At 34.5% G+C, this 13,228-nt stretch overlaps 1 protein-coding gene across 1 annotated transcript; it reads left to right on the forward strand.

The window, feature by feature from the left end:
• The first annotated feature begins 7,542 nt into the window (after positions 1-7,542).
• FABP7 (fatty acid binding protein 7) lies at positions 7,543-11,322 on the forward strand. Its single transcript, XM_090280633.1, has 4 exons — positions 7,543-7,751; positions 8,178-8,350; positions 8,910-9,011; positions 10,975-11,322. The coding sequence occupies exons 1-4, from the start codon at positions 7,679-7,681 to the stop codon at positions 11,023-11,025; spliced, it is 399 nt and encodes a 132-aa protein (XP_090136759.1). The 5' UTR covers positions 7,543-7,678; the 3' UTR covers positions 11,026-11,322.
• The last annotated feature ends 1,906 nt before the right edge of the window (positions 11,323-13,228 follow it).

The raw sequence follows: 13,228 nt of genomic DNA on the forward strand, positions 1-13,228 counted from the left end.
TTCCTTCTATTTAGTTCTTAATTTCCTTGGGCCTTTTGATCACATCTAGCTTATTTTTTAATCTTAGCCTTTTAAATTTTTTTTCATCTGGATCATCTTTTTATTTCAATCTATTTTATTCTTATGGTTTTTTGCTCCTGTTCTATAGAAGCCATTTGCACCTACTGATATTCCAAATAGATATTTTTTATTTCTTCTTCTATTTTGTTTGATAAGTCATTCTTCAAGGATATACTCTTATCCTCTATTGTCAAGATAATGGTTCTTTACTTTTTCAGTATATATACCCACAGATTTCATACTTCATATGATTATTGTTTTCTGTCTCTCTTCTTTAAGTGAAGAGAAATATTTATACAGATCTGGGATTTGTTACAGACAATGGGGGTGACTTTTTTTTTTTTAACTAATCTTAATGCCCAGATGGTAACTGGTAGAACCCTCCTCTCAGATAGAGGAGTTTAGCTTGGCTTAGTTAGAAGATACTAAGATCAGCTACCAGCTGTGAAACAATTGTGTAATGGTTGGTGTATTCTTCTTTTACCCTAATGCCTAATTCTCTGATGCTTTTGACACATAAGCGGGAAAAACTACCATATTCATAATTTACTGTTTTAAATGGTTTTAAGTATGTGCAACCACACTTATTAGGCTACAGTATGCTACTTTCGATCCTTCTCTAATTTCAAGGTGTTGGAGGAGTAAGACAGAAAGTTCAAGAAAGAAGAAACAACCATAATAGTCCAGATAGTTGAAGAGTCAAATGTTATAAGTTTAAAATTCCTGGTAGAAAATATAGATAGTTATCTTTGGGCCTTGGGTAGGCTGTTTTATTAATCAAGACACAAAAAACATTGACTATAAAATACAGCATTGATAAATTTGACAATATTAAAAGAAAAAACTTTCGGCCATCAGAAGCTACATTAAAGAAAATGAAAGTTACAGACTGGCAGGAGATATTCATGACACCCACACTCTGAAATAATTAGGATCAATAGTATTCAATAAGGAAAACACAACCAACATGAAAATGAGCAGAAAATAAACAGAAATAATAGGCCAGTCAACACGAAGAGATGTTCACCTCATTAGTGGTTAGGAAAATACAAATCAAAACAAATTTAATTATCAGTTTATATGCTTTGGATTGGTCAACATTAAAAAGTTTGTCAATACTGTGTTGGGGAAGATGTGAATCCATTGGCGAAGGCCTAAATGGGTAAATCCAATTTGAAAAACAATTTGACATTATTGTCTAAAACTGAAGGCTAACCTATGACTCAGCAATTACAATTCAAGCTGTGTCAAAGAAAAAAAAAAAGCAAAAAAATAAAAACCAAACAAAAATATTGCAGATGTAAATTTTAATTTCCAGGATATTATATAATGGTGTAAAAACAGTTTATAAAGATAAGAAAACTACACTAATATATGTTTTAGGAAAATATATAGATACACTAAAACTAAATAAAGCAAGGAAATGATAAACATGAGATTGAGGAAGATAGGTATTTTCATGGAAATAAACAGGGAAATGGATGCAGAAAAACCACTTAGTCCTTGTCAAAGTCTTAGGCTTTGTTTTGGGTAAAGTGTTTACATGTGTTTATTTATTATTTTAATGAAAATAATTGCTTATGTAACTTACAAAGTAAATGAAAATGAGTTCTGTTTATTCAAATGATAAGATTATGACATTAACCAAGGAGTATAAACAAACTTTGTGTTCCAGATAATATTACCAGATTGCATCAGAATTTTCTCTTAGGGAAGAACCTGACTTTCTTTAGGAAATACTTTAGTAATTAACACTGTATTCATGGACTGACAGATGTCAAAGAAATAAAAGAGGTGGCTAATGTCACCCCAATAAATTGAATTAAAATGTTAACGTACATGAAAAAAATGAATAGGAATTTGGTTGTAGGAAAAATGGGTAAAGGAACGAGGATATCATACCATTCAAATACAAGTTTTACAATGTAAACTTTGTCTTTCCAAAACTTTAGGAAAATGTGCCAAATCTGCAAATGTCTCCTTTCAATTGTTTCTCGATGGAAATAGAGAAGAGTTCCACGCCTATCTGACATGCTACAAATCACATTGAGCATATGAGGATTACAAGGCCATACTCTGAAATTTCCTATGGTTGAGATTTCCTCTGGAAGTTACCCATGAAAACTCATTTCAGGAAATTTGAAGATAACATCATTTGAAGATGACATGGATTTCTAGAGGACATGAAAAGACTTTCCAGATAATGTTATATATCCACCTTCAGTTTTGTTTTAAATATTAGGAATACAAGCAGCATATAATCCCCAAGATTTAAGTCTTTCAGCATTCCTGTTTTTTATAATTTATAGATTATATTTGTAAGAAAAATTATAATGTATAATTTATACAATTATATTCTTTTGTAAACTCTATTTATAAAAACACACCTATACACAAAATGTAGTATTATACATGGTTTACAGAGTCATTTCACTCTCTTCTATAATGAGCACTTTCTTATGTGTAGCAAGATGGCAGAAAAAAATATATTTGGTGAGTGTATTTAAGTTGTAGAAACACCTTAACTTACTACTATTTCTCCATAGAGTCATTCATATTTATGTCACAAATGCTATTTTTAAAATAATAAATCTTCCCAAATGAATAGGAAAGTAATATAAAAAAGCACTACATTTATGAAATTCTGGCATTTTTAAAAAACAATTTCAAATGGAGTTTCACATTCCACCAACTTTATGGGTACTAACATTTTAAAAGTTATTTCTATGTGTGTAAAACCAACAATAAAAATAACATAATGATAATAATGGATTCAATTGACATTTCCAGCTTAAATAGCTGCTTTGGAAATAAAAAAAAGGAATTATTACCCCAAATTTATTTTCTTTTAAGTTTATATCCTCCCCAGGGAATTATATACTGTATGTTGCAAACAGATAGAAACTTGGAAAAGACCTTATGTACAATAGTTCAAATTCCTTCTTTTAAAAAAATTCTCTGGTTCTTTGTGTTCACTCTATATATTGGTTCATACCATTAACATTCGTTGAACAAACACTGTGGACTTTATACTATGCTAAAGAATGGAGATAAAGCATAATGGAGAATTAAAAACATAGGTGTAAAATAGATGCTACAGGGAACTTATTTTCTAACGAGGGAGAAAGATACTAAACAACTGATTACAAAAGTATTTAATTAAAATTACAGTATGTTTAAAAAGACAAAATAAAAACAAGGGGTGACATAATTAAGATTCTGAAAGAGTATTCTTTGAGGAAATGATATTTGAGATAACCTCTAAAAAGCAAGTATAAATTAACTAGGGGGCTGGAGAGGGGAGTTTTCTTGGCAGAGTTGTGGAATATAAACAGACAGTTTGAGGAGAGAAGGTCCTAAAACTTCTTTATAACAAACCTGGAACAAACCTCCCCCAAGTCACTCTGTCAGATCCAGGAGCAGGTCAAGCAAGGACTTCCTCTACATTTTATACCCAAGAAAATATGGAGGTAAAAGGAGGAAAAACTGTGGACAACAAGAAACAATACTTCATCCTATCGTCTTCATTAGCTTTTCCTTCTCTAAGAAAGAAGTACAATACTTCTTTCTAAAAGTGCACCACACCTGGAGGTACATCTTCTCTCTGGTCTACTATACATTTAAAAAAGTACAATAATATGAAAATATCACAACACCAAGGGACATATAACTCACAAGTTCTTTTTACACCCCCTACTCTCATCAAATTCCTCCGCTCATAGTGCATTAACCCCTGCTTGAAGGTTGGGATCACCACTCCTGGAACCTAAAGCTGTAGCTGGTCATTTGTTTGGTGTGTGAGGGATATAATGATAAGTGTGCACATGATAGACAGCTGAGTCCCTAGATAACTTTGTAGCACTGTTTCAGAACAGGGTTTTTTTCCCCCTTTAAATCTTATCTAATGCCTATCATGAGAGAGTTTCCAATCATATTGTGTAATCACATGTTTTGAACTACAGAAATATTCTATTACCATTGTTACTGTGTAATCTAGTAAGAAAAAGAACCTTAGGCAAGTGCTTTGAATGTCATTTAATCTCTCTTGGTTATAGATCCCTGGATATTTTAGAAGAAATAGTGTGGTGGCCTTGTTTGGCTTAGTTTGGTCAAGAGCAGTGATAAAAATTGATTAATATCCTCTGTTTTCTTAATAAGGAAAAATTGCCATAAAGCAGAAGCAGATTTCAGGAGATTCAGCCCCATATGAAAATTTCGCCAAGTTTTCCCAAAGCAACTTCTCTTTATTCCTTTTATTTCACTTAAAAAAAAAAAAAATCTACAATGCATTATTTAGAGTCCTTATTGCCTAATAAATGAGTCAATCTGTCACAATCTTTCTTTTTTTAAGCTTGTAGATATATTTGTATTATAAAAGCCACAACAAATTTAGGGGAAATTGGAAAAAATATCTATTAGTTTAATTCTTCTTAGTATAAAAAGAGTCTCTTCTCGATTATTTCACTTTCTCTTTTATTGAAATCTTTAATGATCAAAGCAAATAACTTCTTATTTGAAAGCAACCATTCTTAGACATAAATCTATTGGTTCCTGAATAATTAAAAATAGTAAGGTTAAATGTGTCAGTTCAGAGAATTACAAAATAGTTGAGTGGTTTTTTCTAAAATTTCTACTCTAGAAATCTGTATAGCAACATTTTTTTCCACCTATTATTATAGTAGCATACAACAACAATAACAAACCTATCTCTGAATTGCTGGGCTTTTATATTTTACATAAAGTATGAAAGAATCAGAATTGCAGGGGTATATGCTTTAAGTTAGAATAAATACATAATCAGCTCATGTTCCTTATCTAAAGAGTAGGAAAAATAAATGATTATGAACAAATATTTCAGCACCACAGTCTATAAGGAGCTAAAATGAAGATATCTATTATGTGGGTTGTGCTCTTGATGATCTTACATTTTTAGACTATGAAAAATGAATGATTTATTATATTCTAGAATAATACTTAAACATTCTACAGTCTAAACATGTTATATTAAATAGAACATGTAAGAATATTTGATGTTAAAAAATAAACTGGCCTGAGAACCTCTACCATAGAGGATGAATTTCATAAATGAATTGAGTAGTTATCTAGATTTGCAAAAAAGAGAGATTTTATGAAAAGTTCATAGCTTTGGGGTATGAATAGTTTTATTTCAGGTTTTTCATGGTGGCCTCTGCATTTTCAGACTCATGTCAACATAACACCAAGTTCAAGTTAGTGCCAAACCCAGGTTTAGGGGGCTTTCAGGCACTGACTGGAAACCCTGGGTTCCAGACCAGCTCCTGCCTGCCTACCCCACCACATCTAGGTTAATGCTCAGTCCTACAGGCAGCTATAGGGTGGCCTGTCAGAACAGGTGAAGGAGTAGGCTTTGAGTACTGGCTGGCTGTTGGCATCCTTGGATCTATGGCTTTTATTGGTTGGACATATAGCATGTGAACCTCTGTTTGGATTCTTACTCCAAGCCTCTCAAATGTTAGTGGCAGGCCTGAATTAGGCAATATTAGGAATTTTGCTCTTTAATCTGAGAGCAGGAAACAGCCATTTGGAGTTTAAGCAGGAGAATGATAGATTTTTTAAAAATACCTTTACTATGGTATAACTGACATAAATTAGTTCCCTATATTTAATGTGTATGACTGATAAATTTTGACACACTAATTAAACTATTATCACAGTTGAGAAGGGGAAAAGAAAAAAATTTGATGAATACATTTCAACAAATGACTTTTACATAAAATATATAAAGGGCTCTTAAAATTCAGTAAGAAGACTAACAACCCATTGAAAAATTAACAAAACATCTAGTCACTTCACCAAAGAAGATATGTAAACATCACAGAAAAGCACATGAAAAGGTGCTTAACACCATTAGTCACCAGGAAAGTCACCTAGGCTTCAGTGCAGTGAAGGGATTGGGGATCCAGGTGGCTGCAGAGAGAACAGTTAAGGGGCTCTAGTCATAGGACTAGTCAAAGAGAGCGGTTGCTGGAATTAAGATGATGGCTGTGGAAATAGGGGAAAATGAGAAATTAGAGAACTATTCAGGAAGCAAATAGATAGGCCTTGCCATTGACTTTGATTTCTAGAGGGTAACATGTTAGAAATAATTTCAAGTTTTCTGGTTTATGCAGTTGAGTGGATGATGGTCCCATTCACAAACATGGGGAAGCCGGAGGAAGATTAAGTGTAGGGAAAGATTGAGTTATGTTTGATGAGCATCTTTGAGATGCCAAAGTAGAATCAAGGAGCTGGCAGTTGGATTAAGATAGGTCCTGAGCCTTGTCCTGTGTTTGGTGTGGATAGAAGTTGAAAGGCAGTGTGGATAAAGTTTCAATGGGAGGAAAGAGAAGAGCAGGGATCGCCAAATCAGATTCCCTTGTTCTGATAAGCAAGAAGGGAACCTGCTTTTCATACATGGTCGACACTTTTGAAGCAGGAAGAACCTCTTGGGGAGGAGGAGGTTCAGAGACAGCCTTTAAAGACTCGACGTGAAACCCTTGAGGCTTTTTGCCAGTCTTGGGATAACTTGAGCCAGGACAAAGTGAAGTCAAAGCTCTTCGGAGTCTCACTGATCTTCCCACTTCCTAACCTCCCCTATTGCTAACTCCCAGTTAATATGTAAAATAGATTGCATTTCTGTAATTGTGACTTCGGAAAATCAAAAAACGTTCTATAGTGCTGGTATTTAAAAATCTTACTAAATGGTCTTTCCAGTTTTCCCACAGGGTTATGTAATCTGTTGAAGGAGGAAATAAACATTCTTTCGTTTATTTTTATACCTCGTTAGTGAGCCATAACCATACTCTCCTTAGTTCCCCTTTCCATTTCAGTCTGGTTCTCACATTCTTAGAAATAACAACGGGATCTTTAAATTCACTCAGTTTGCGTAGGGGAGAGGCTAAAGTTAGTGTCTCATTGATAGTCAGAATAGCCTTTTAGCTGCATAATCTAGGAAAGGCCTTTACAACTTTCCCCCTCTTCTTTTCCTAGTTTGGCATATCCTAGCTTGCATTCTGCTCTTCCTGTAAATATGAGAGAAAATAAAAGACACTATTCAGCCTTCTTTGTCTGAAAAGTCTGGCATTTCAGTGGTTTTCTTTAAGGGGGGTCCTCGTTTGTGGAACCAGCTTTGCCATTAACGGAAATCAATCTGAATGTCCCATTGTTCATCTTTTTCTTTCCTCACAGTCTGAAATTGCCTTTGCCAAGGTTTCGAGCAGAATCTGAAAGACCCTCTCTCATTTTCCCGTTCGCTCCCTGCCTCCAGCTCTATTGAATCCCTGCAGAGCTTTCTCAGGCATTAGGGCTGCAGTGTGAGGACTGGGAGGACCTCGACCTACTCCGCTAACCCAGTGGCCTGAGCCAATCAAAAAGAGGATCAGAGCCTCACTTGAGCCTCCCCTCCCATCCCTCCCCCTGCAAGAGCCTTCTGGAGGGGTGTGTTTGCATTTTAAGTCCTTGGCTTTCTGCCCGCCTCTTTTCCAAATAAGAAGGCTGGAGCTGCTATGAGTTGCAAAGGGGTCTTCTGAATTGCAATTGGATTCAGAAATCCTCGCTCCTGTCTTTCATCTGTCTTCAAACCTAACGGGAAAGGGCAAGGATGGTGGAGGCTTTCTGTGCTACCTGGAAGCTGACGGACAGTCAGAACTTTGATGAGTACATGAAGGCTCTAGGTGGGTAAAAATCAGTAGTCCTCTTCTTAACCTACAGCTTCAGATACCTGCGGATTTCTTTTTCACCCATTAGATTAGCAAGTGACAAAGGCAGATCACATTGTCATAATCTGATGCTAGGCTGTGCACTTCCCAGGGACTGGATTTAAGGTGGCAGTTTCCTGCTTCCTTGCCCAGAGCCAAATAATGGTGCATCTGATATTCTGTAGTGGATGTGAAGCTTCTGTGCCTTTGTAGTTTTCTCTTCAGCATCCACTTATTTGTGCATCTATATATTACTATAGCTCAGTAGTTGTACTGAGTGATGAATGCTTTAAGGAAACATATACTTTAGGACCTGGGTTCCAAAATAGCAAAGCCGTTTTTTGCTTTGTGAGCTATTTTGAAAGTTGCTGCTGACTGTTTTGCTTCCCTGTGCTATTTTAGGTGTGGGCTTTGCCACTAGGCAGGTGGGAAATGTGACTAAACCCACAGTGATCATCAGTCAGGAGGGGGATAAAGTGGCGATCAGGACCCAAAGTACATTCAAGAACACGGAGATCAGTTTCCATTTGGGAGAAGAGTTTGATGAAACCACCGCAGATGACAGAAACTGTAAGGTAAGGAGCCCCTCGCCAGGGTGAGGGTAAGGGGGAGTGAATAAAAAAGAGATTCCTGGTGTTGCTATTTTTTTTTTTTTTAATGGTAGGAAATGGAGAATGTTTTCAGTATTTCAATTCACAGAGAAGGACATCAGGATTAATTTTGCATTCTAGCGCATGTCGGTTATGTTCTGAACCATAGGTACTTGCTATAGTTCAAACTTTGAATCTATTTTTTACCATATGTTTTCTCATTATATATCAAACATATTTTTCAAAATAGCGTTTGTTCAAAAGTTATTGCATTTTATTGAACCTCTTTGATTGCCTCAGATCGACTAAACAGACAGCCTACTTCATTCTAAGGCTTTGCTTAAAGAAGGGTGACTAGTCCGAAAACACTTGTTCAGAATTTTTGTTTCTAATATATGAAGTGTTTGTAACAGAGGCTATGGCACTAATATGATAATTAGTTGTTCACAATTATACAACCCCTTCAAAAATCACTTCATTTGACTCATATCAGAGATTGGATTTGTAACTATTTTTATGTTCTGCATTTTGTTGTTGTTCTCAGTCTGTTGTTAGCCTAGATGGAGATAAACTCGTTCATGTACAGAAGTGGGATGGCAAAGAAACAAATTTTGTAAGAGAAATTAAGGATGGCAAAATGGTCATGGTAAGTAATGGCAATTCTCCCCTCCTTCATCCTCTCCCCCTTTTCTAATCTCCTTTCCTCTCTTCTTCACCCCTCCCCCACCCCTCCACGTCCTTCACTTCCCCCTTCTCTCTCCCCTCCCTTCCTCTTTAATAACATTAAATCATTAACAAGGTTCTTTAACCACGTGTAAAACTGGAGAAATAAACATACCCTAGGTAATTGTTTCCTCAGCTGTGTTTCTTTAATTATAGAAGAAGATAAAAATTTTTAGTGTAGTTAAAAAAATATTGCCATTCATTTAGCTAAAACCTTGTGTCAAATGAATTTTTATAGGACTACTACAAATGCTTAATCTTCAAATAAAATCTAAGTATAAAACCAACAACTATGAAAATATATAAAGATGAATGATATTCCTATAAAAATATCAAGCTTACTGAATCTTAGAAAAAATTATGTAATAACTCCTATAATAAATAAGATCTTCAAACATTTTACGTTTTAGTTTATAAAAACGGTATAAATTCAGTGCATATAATTTAGAATAAAACACAAAAGTATAACAAGTATAAAAATGTAAAAGTTCTCTCTAATTTCTTCTCAGAGAGAACCATCTTGATATTACTTCCAGTCTTTTTTTCTAAATGTATAAGTTACCTTTTACACATATCTTTTCAAAACTGGTAGTCATATAAAAATTATAAAATAGAAAATAATTAAAAAGTAATTTCTCTAACGATGTGTAACATCACAAATTGGGAAAAATATTGTGCCTTAACCTAACATCCCAGACACTTTTGTGTGTTTGAGTGTGAACTGTGTGATGGTATTTTGATCACATTGGAATAGTGAATCTATCATTTTCTCTTTTTTTGGAGGGGTGGGGGTTGCATTAAATATTTATTTTAAGGTAATAGCAGAAGAGGTTATTTTTTGTTGTTGTTATTTAAGAAAATTGTTATTTACTCTCTTCCCCGTAACTGCAATCAGAGCTGTTCTAGCCTGAGATACAAGCTTTTCAGATTCACACTTCTTTTCATGGGTGGAAGTGGAGGGCAGAGGGAGTTTTTTGTTCATGTTAACAAATATTTGTCCACATTTTTTTTTTTTTGCAGTGATTATCAAAAGAAAGGATTCGTATCTGAAAAACTCAATCTGAATTTTTCTTAACGCTTTTACCTCCATTTTCCCCCTTATAGAGAAAAGTGGATTGTTCAGCTTTGGCTCTATGACTGTGATCAGGAAAGACTGAGTTCAAAAAAAGAGATTAAGGCAATGGATGAAAAATAAGGGCACACTCTTGAAAATCACATCAATACATTAAAAAAATGAACATTAAAAAAACCTTAAATTTTATAAAGAGGCTTTACAGCAATTCTTCAAGTTGGATTTGACCTAAGAACTCATGCTCCTTCCATGTTGGACTCACTGAACCACCCAGAGTCTCATGGGCTGAAGCATGGCAGCCAAAGCTACGAGCATAGTTGTGCATTCACCTTTTCCTGCTGACTTTGGAACAAATACCATTTGCCCAAATAATTTGGATTTTCTAAAACTTCTTTGAAAGTAATCTAGGTCATGAATTGAAAACTGCTATCGATACCTACTAAAATTTCATTCACTTTCATAGCAGATAGCAAATTTGTTCCCATTACTTTCAAAGAGGATATTTTAAGGCAAAAGGAATTCTTTTGACCTGAATCTAGAGAGCTAATCTCAGTTTTTGTCTCATTTTCCTTTTACAGATATGAACTATATATACATGTTATTCACTCAATAAATATAAGGGTTTTATTTCATTTTGTGTTAAGAAATGAAGAGCCTATGGAGCATTTAATGCTTGTAAATGTCATTATTCTTTTACATAATATTTAAATCATATATTTAATAATCTTTGAAAATTTATATATGATAATCTTTAAAAATTTTAGCTACTGATGTTCCTGTCTAAAATGATTTGGTTATCTTTTAAATCTTTCAGACTCTTACTTTTGGTGATGTAGTTGCTGTTCGCCACTATGAGAAGGCATAAAAAGGTTCTTGATCTGGGCCTGGAGAAGCTCGACAGCTTTTCTATTACTCAAGTCTCAGCACTGTCCCACTATACAGCACAGGTGATCACTAAGTAGAAGGTATTCCTTGGTGTGGAGGTAGACAATGGTGGTTTAAAAACTTGTTACTTTAAGCAACTAGCTCAATTTCAATGTGCAAATTTGTCATTTTTTTATAGTTTGCATTAAGAATTTGAGTCACATTTTTAAAATAAAGAAGTGAATACATTTTATAATTTTCATTGGAATGTAAATCAAATTGGAATAAAAATCTAATAAATAACCTTGAGAGATTTTGTTGTTGTTTTTAATATCACTAATCTGTCTGGGAATTGTATATTAGAGTTTTAAATAAAATAGGCTTCTTATGGCATAAAGTAAGGCTAGAAAAGTTAGCACTTTGTTTAAAATACAAATTATAAAGGTAAGCAGAAACCCAGAGAGATGTGGATATGGCCCAGTTTTGGTTGTGACTTCCATAGACCATTTGTGATGCAAAGAGGAATTGTTGTGGTGGGTTGGGTTTACAAATGACCTTGTGCTAATAGAATAGGCAGCCTGAAGAAGCAAAATGATATTTATATATCATATATATATATATACACACATATATGTATGTATATATATATATAAATGTCTTTTTTAAAGTAAGTATAATCAAAATATACAATCAAAAAGTCACATAATTCAATTTCTTTATTGAAAAGTAAATAGTAAAAGAGAGGGACTTTTATCCTGGATTATAAAGATGTGTCTCCAGACAAGCACAGTGAGCTGGACTAAGTCAGTAAGAACGCTAAAATGGAATGTGCAGAGTGGGCATAAAGGCATTGGCATTGCTTTGTGTGGGAGTTGTTGGAACTGAGTTGACCAAGATAAAGAAAGTAAATACCTGTTTGTAACTGGCTGGGCTTTACATTTGTAAAGTACAAACAAATTCTTTTTTATTTTTTATAGAGAATGCTGTTGCTTTTTTTCTTTAAAAAAATTATTCATTTATTTTTTAGAGAGAGGGGAAGGGAAGGAGAAGGAGAGGGAGAGAAACATTAATGTATGGTTGCCTCTCACACACCCACAGCTGGGGACCTGGCCTGCAACCCAGGCATGTCCCCTGACTGTTAATCAAATCAGCGATCCTTTGGTTCACAGGCTGGAGCTCAATCCACTGAACCACAGCAGCCAGGGCCAAACAGATGTTACTTTATATTTCCTCATTTGCAAAATTCTTTTTATGCTTTTTCTCAAACTCACAATGTGAAGCAGAAAAGGCAGATACTATTTTTACTTTTCCAATGAGGAAATTGAAGATTAGATTTACATATCCAAGTTCTTATGACTAACAAATATCAAGAACTGGAAACCTTGAAAACTTCCCTTTTATTCCCTCTTAAAAATTAATATTTTTGTTAATTTTTTTCCTGAAACAAAAATGCAAAGTTTTATATTTCATGATCACACTTTAGTAAACCTTTTCTCTGTTAGCCTCTGGGGGTGCAGAGTGGGAGAAAAGGTAACTATTTTGCAGGACAAATTTGCAATATTAATTTTTAATCAACCCAGTGACTTCAGTAAGTTTCTGTAAGTTAATTCAAGGCCCAATTAACTTGCAGATATAAGTATGAGGAAACTTTCTTTAAGTTACACAATTCACCACAATGACATTATTACTTGACTTTTCTATTAAATGAAGCACAGAAAAATCTAAAGTTCAGCTATAGGATTTAACATTTGAATGTATAATTTTTACTGAATGTCAAGATAAAATTGTCTGGCTAAGGTTACCATTACTAAACTAGAGTCTGCCTTTGTTGTTGTTTTTTAATATTCTTTTTTAACACAGGACTTTACTGGTGGTAATCTGCAATGCAGGTTGAGTAGTAAAAGTGACATATTTGTAGTTGGGGGAGACCATGATGCTTGGCCCTGTCCCCTTAGCTTTGTCTTTGAAAGCATGAACCAGCACATGATGGTGGCCATCCCTCCAATTGCTCTGACAGCCTTCATAGTTGCTGCTCCTGGAGAACTGCTTTCTCTTGATGACTTTATCCTATGCTCTGGTCTAGGCAAGGACTCTGCTGGCCTCTCTATTCTTAAAGAAACAAGGCCAAGGATGGAGATTCAGCTTCAGGTCTTTATAATTAGGCCAAATAACAGTCTTCTGGTATTTATTTCCATAGCAACTTT

The sequence above is a fragment of the Furipterus horrens genome, unplaced genomic scaffold (assembly GCF_987537825.1).
Source record: "Furipterus horrens unplaced genomic scaffold, mFurHor1.1.pri manual_scaffold_6, whole genome shotgun sequence".
NCBI classification, from domain to species: Eukaryota; Metazoa; Chordata; class Mammalia; order Chiroptera; family Furipteridae; genus Furipterus; species Furipterus horrens.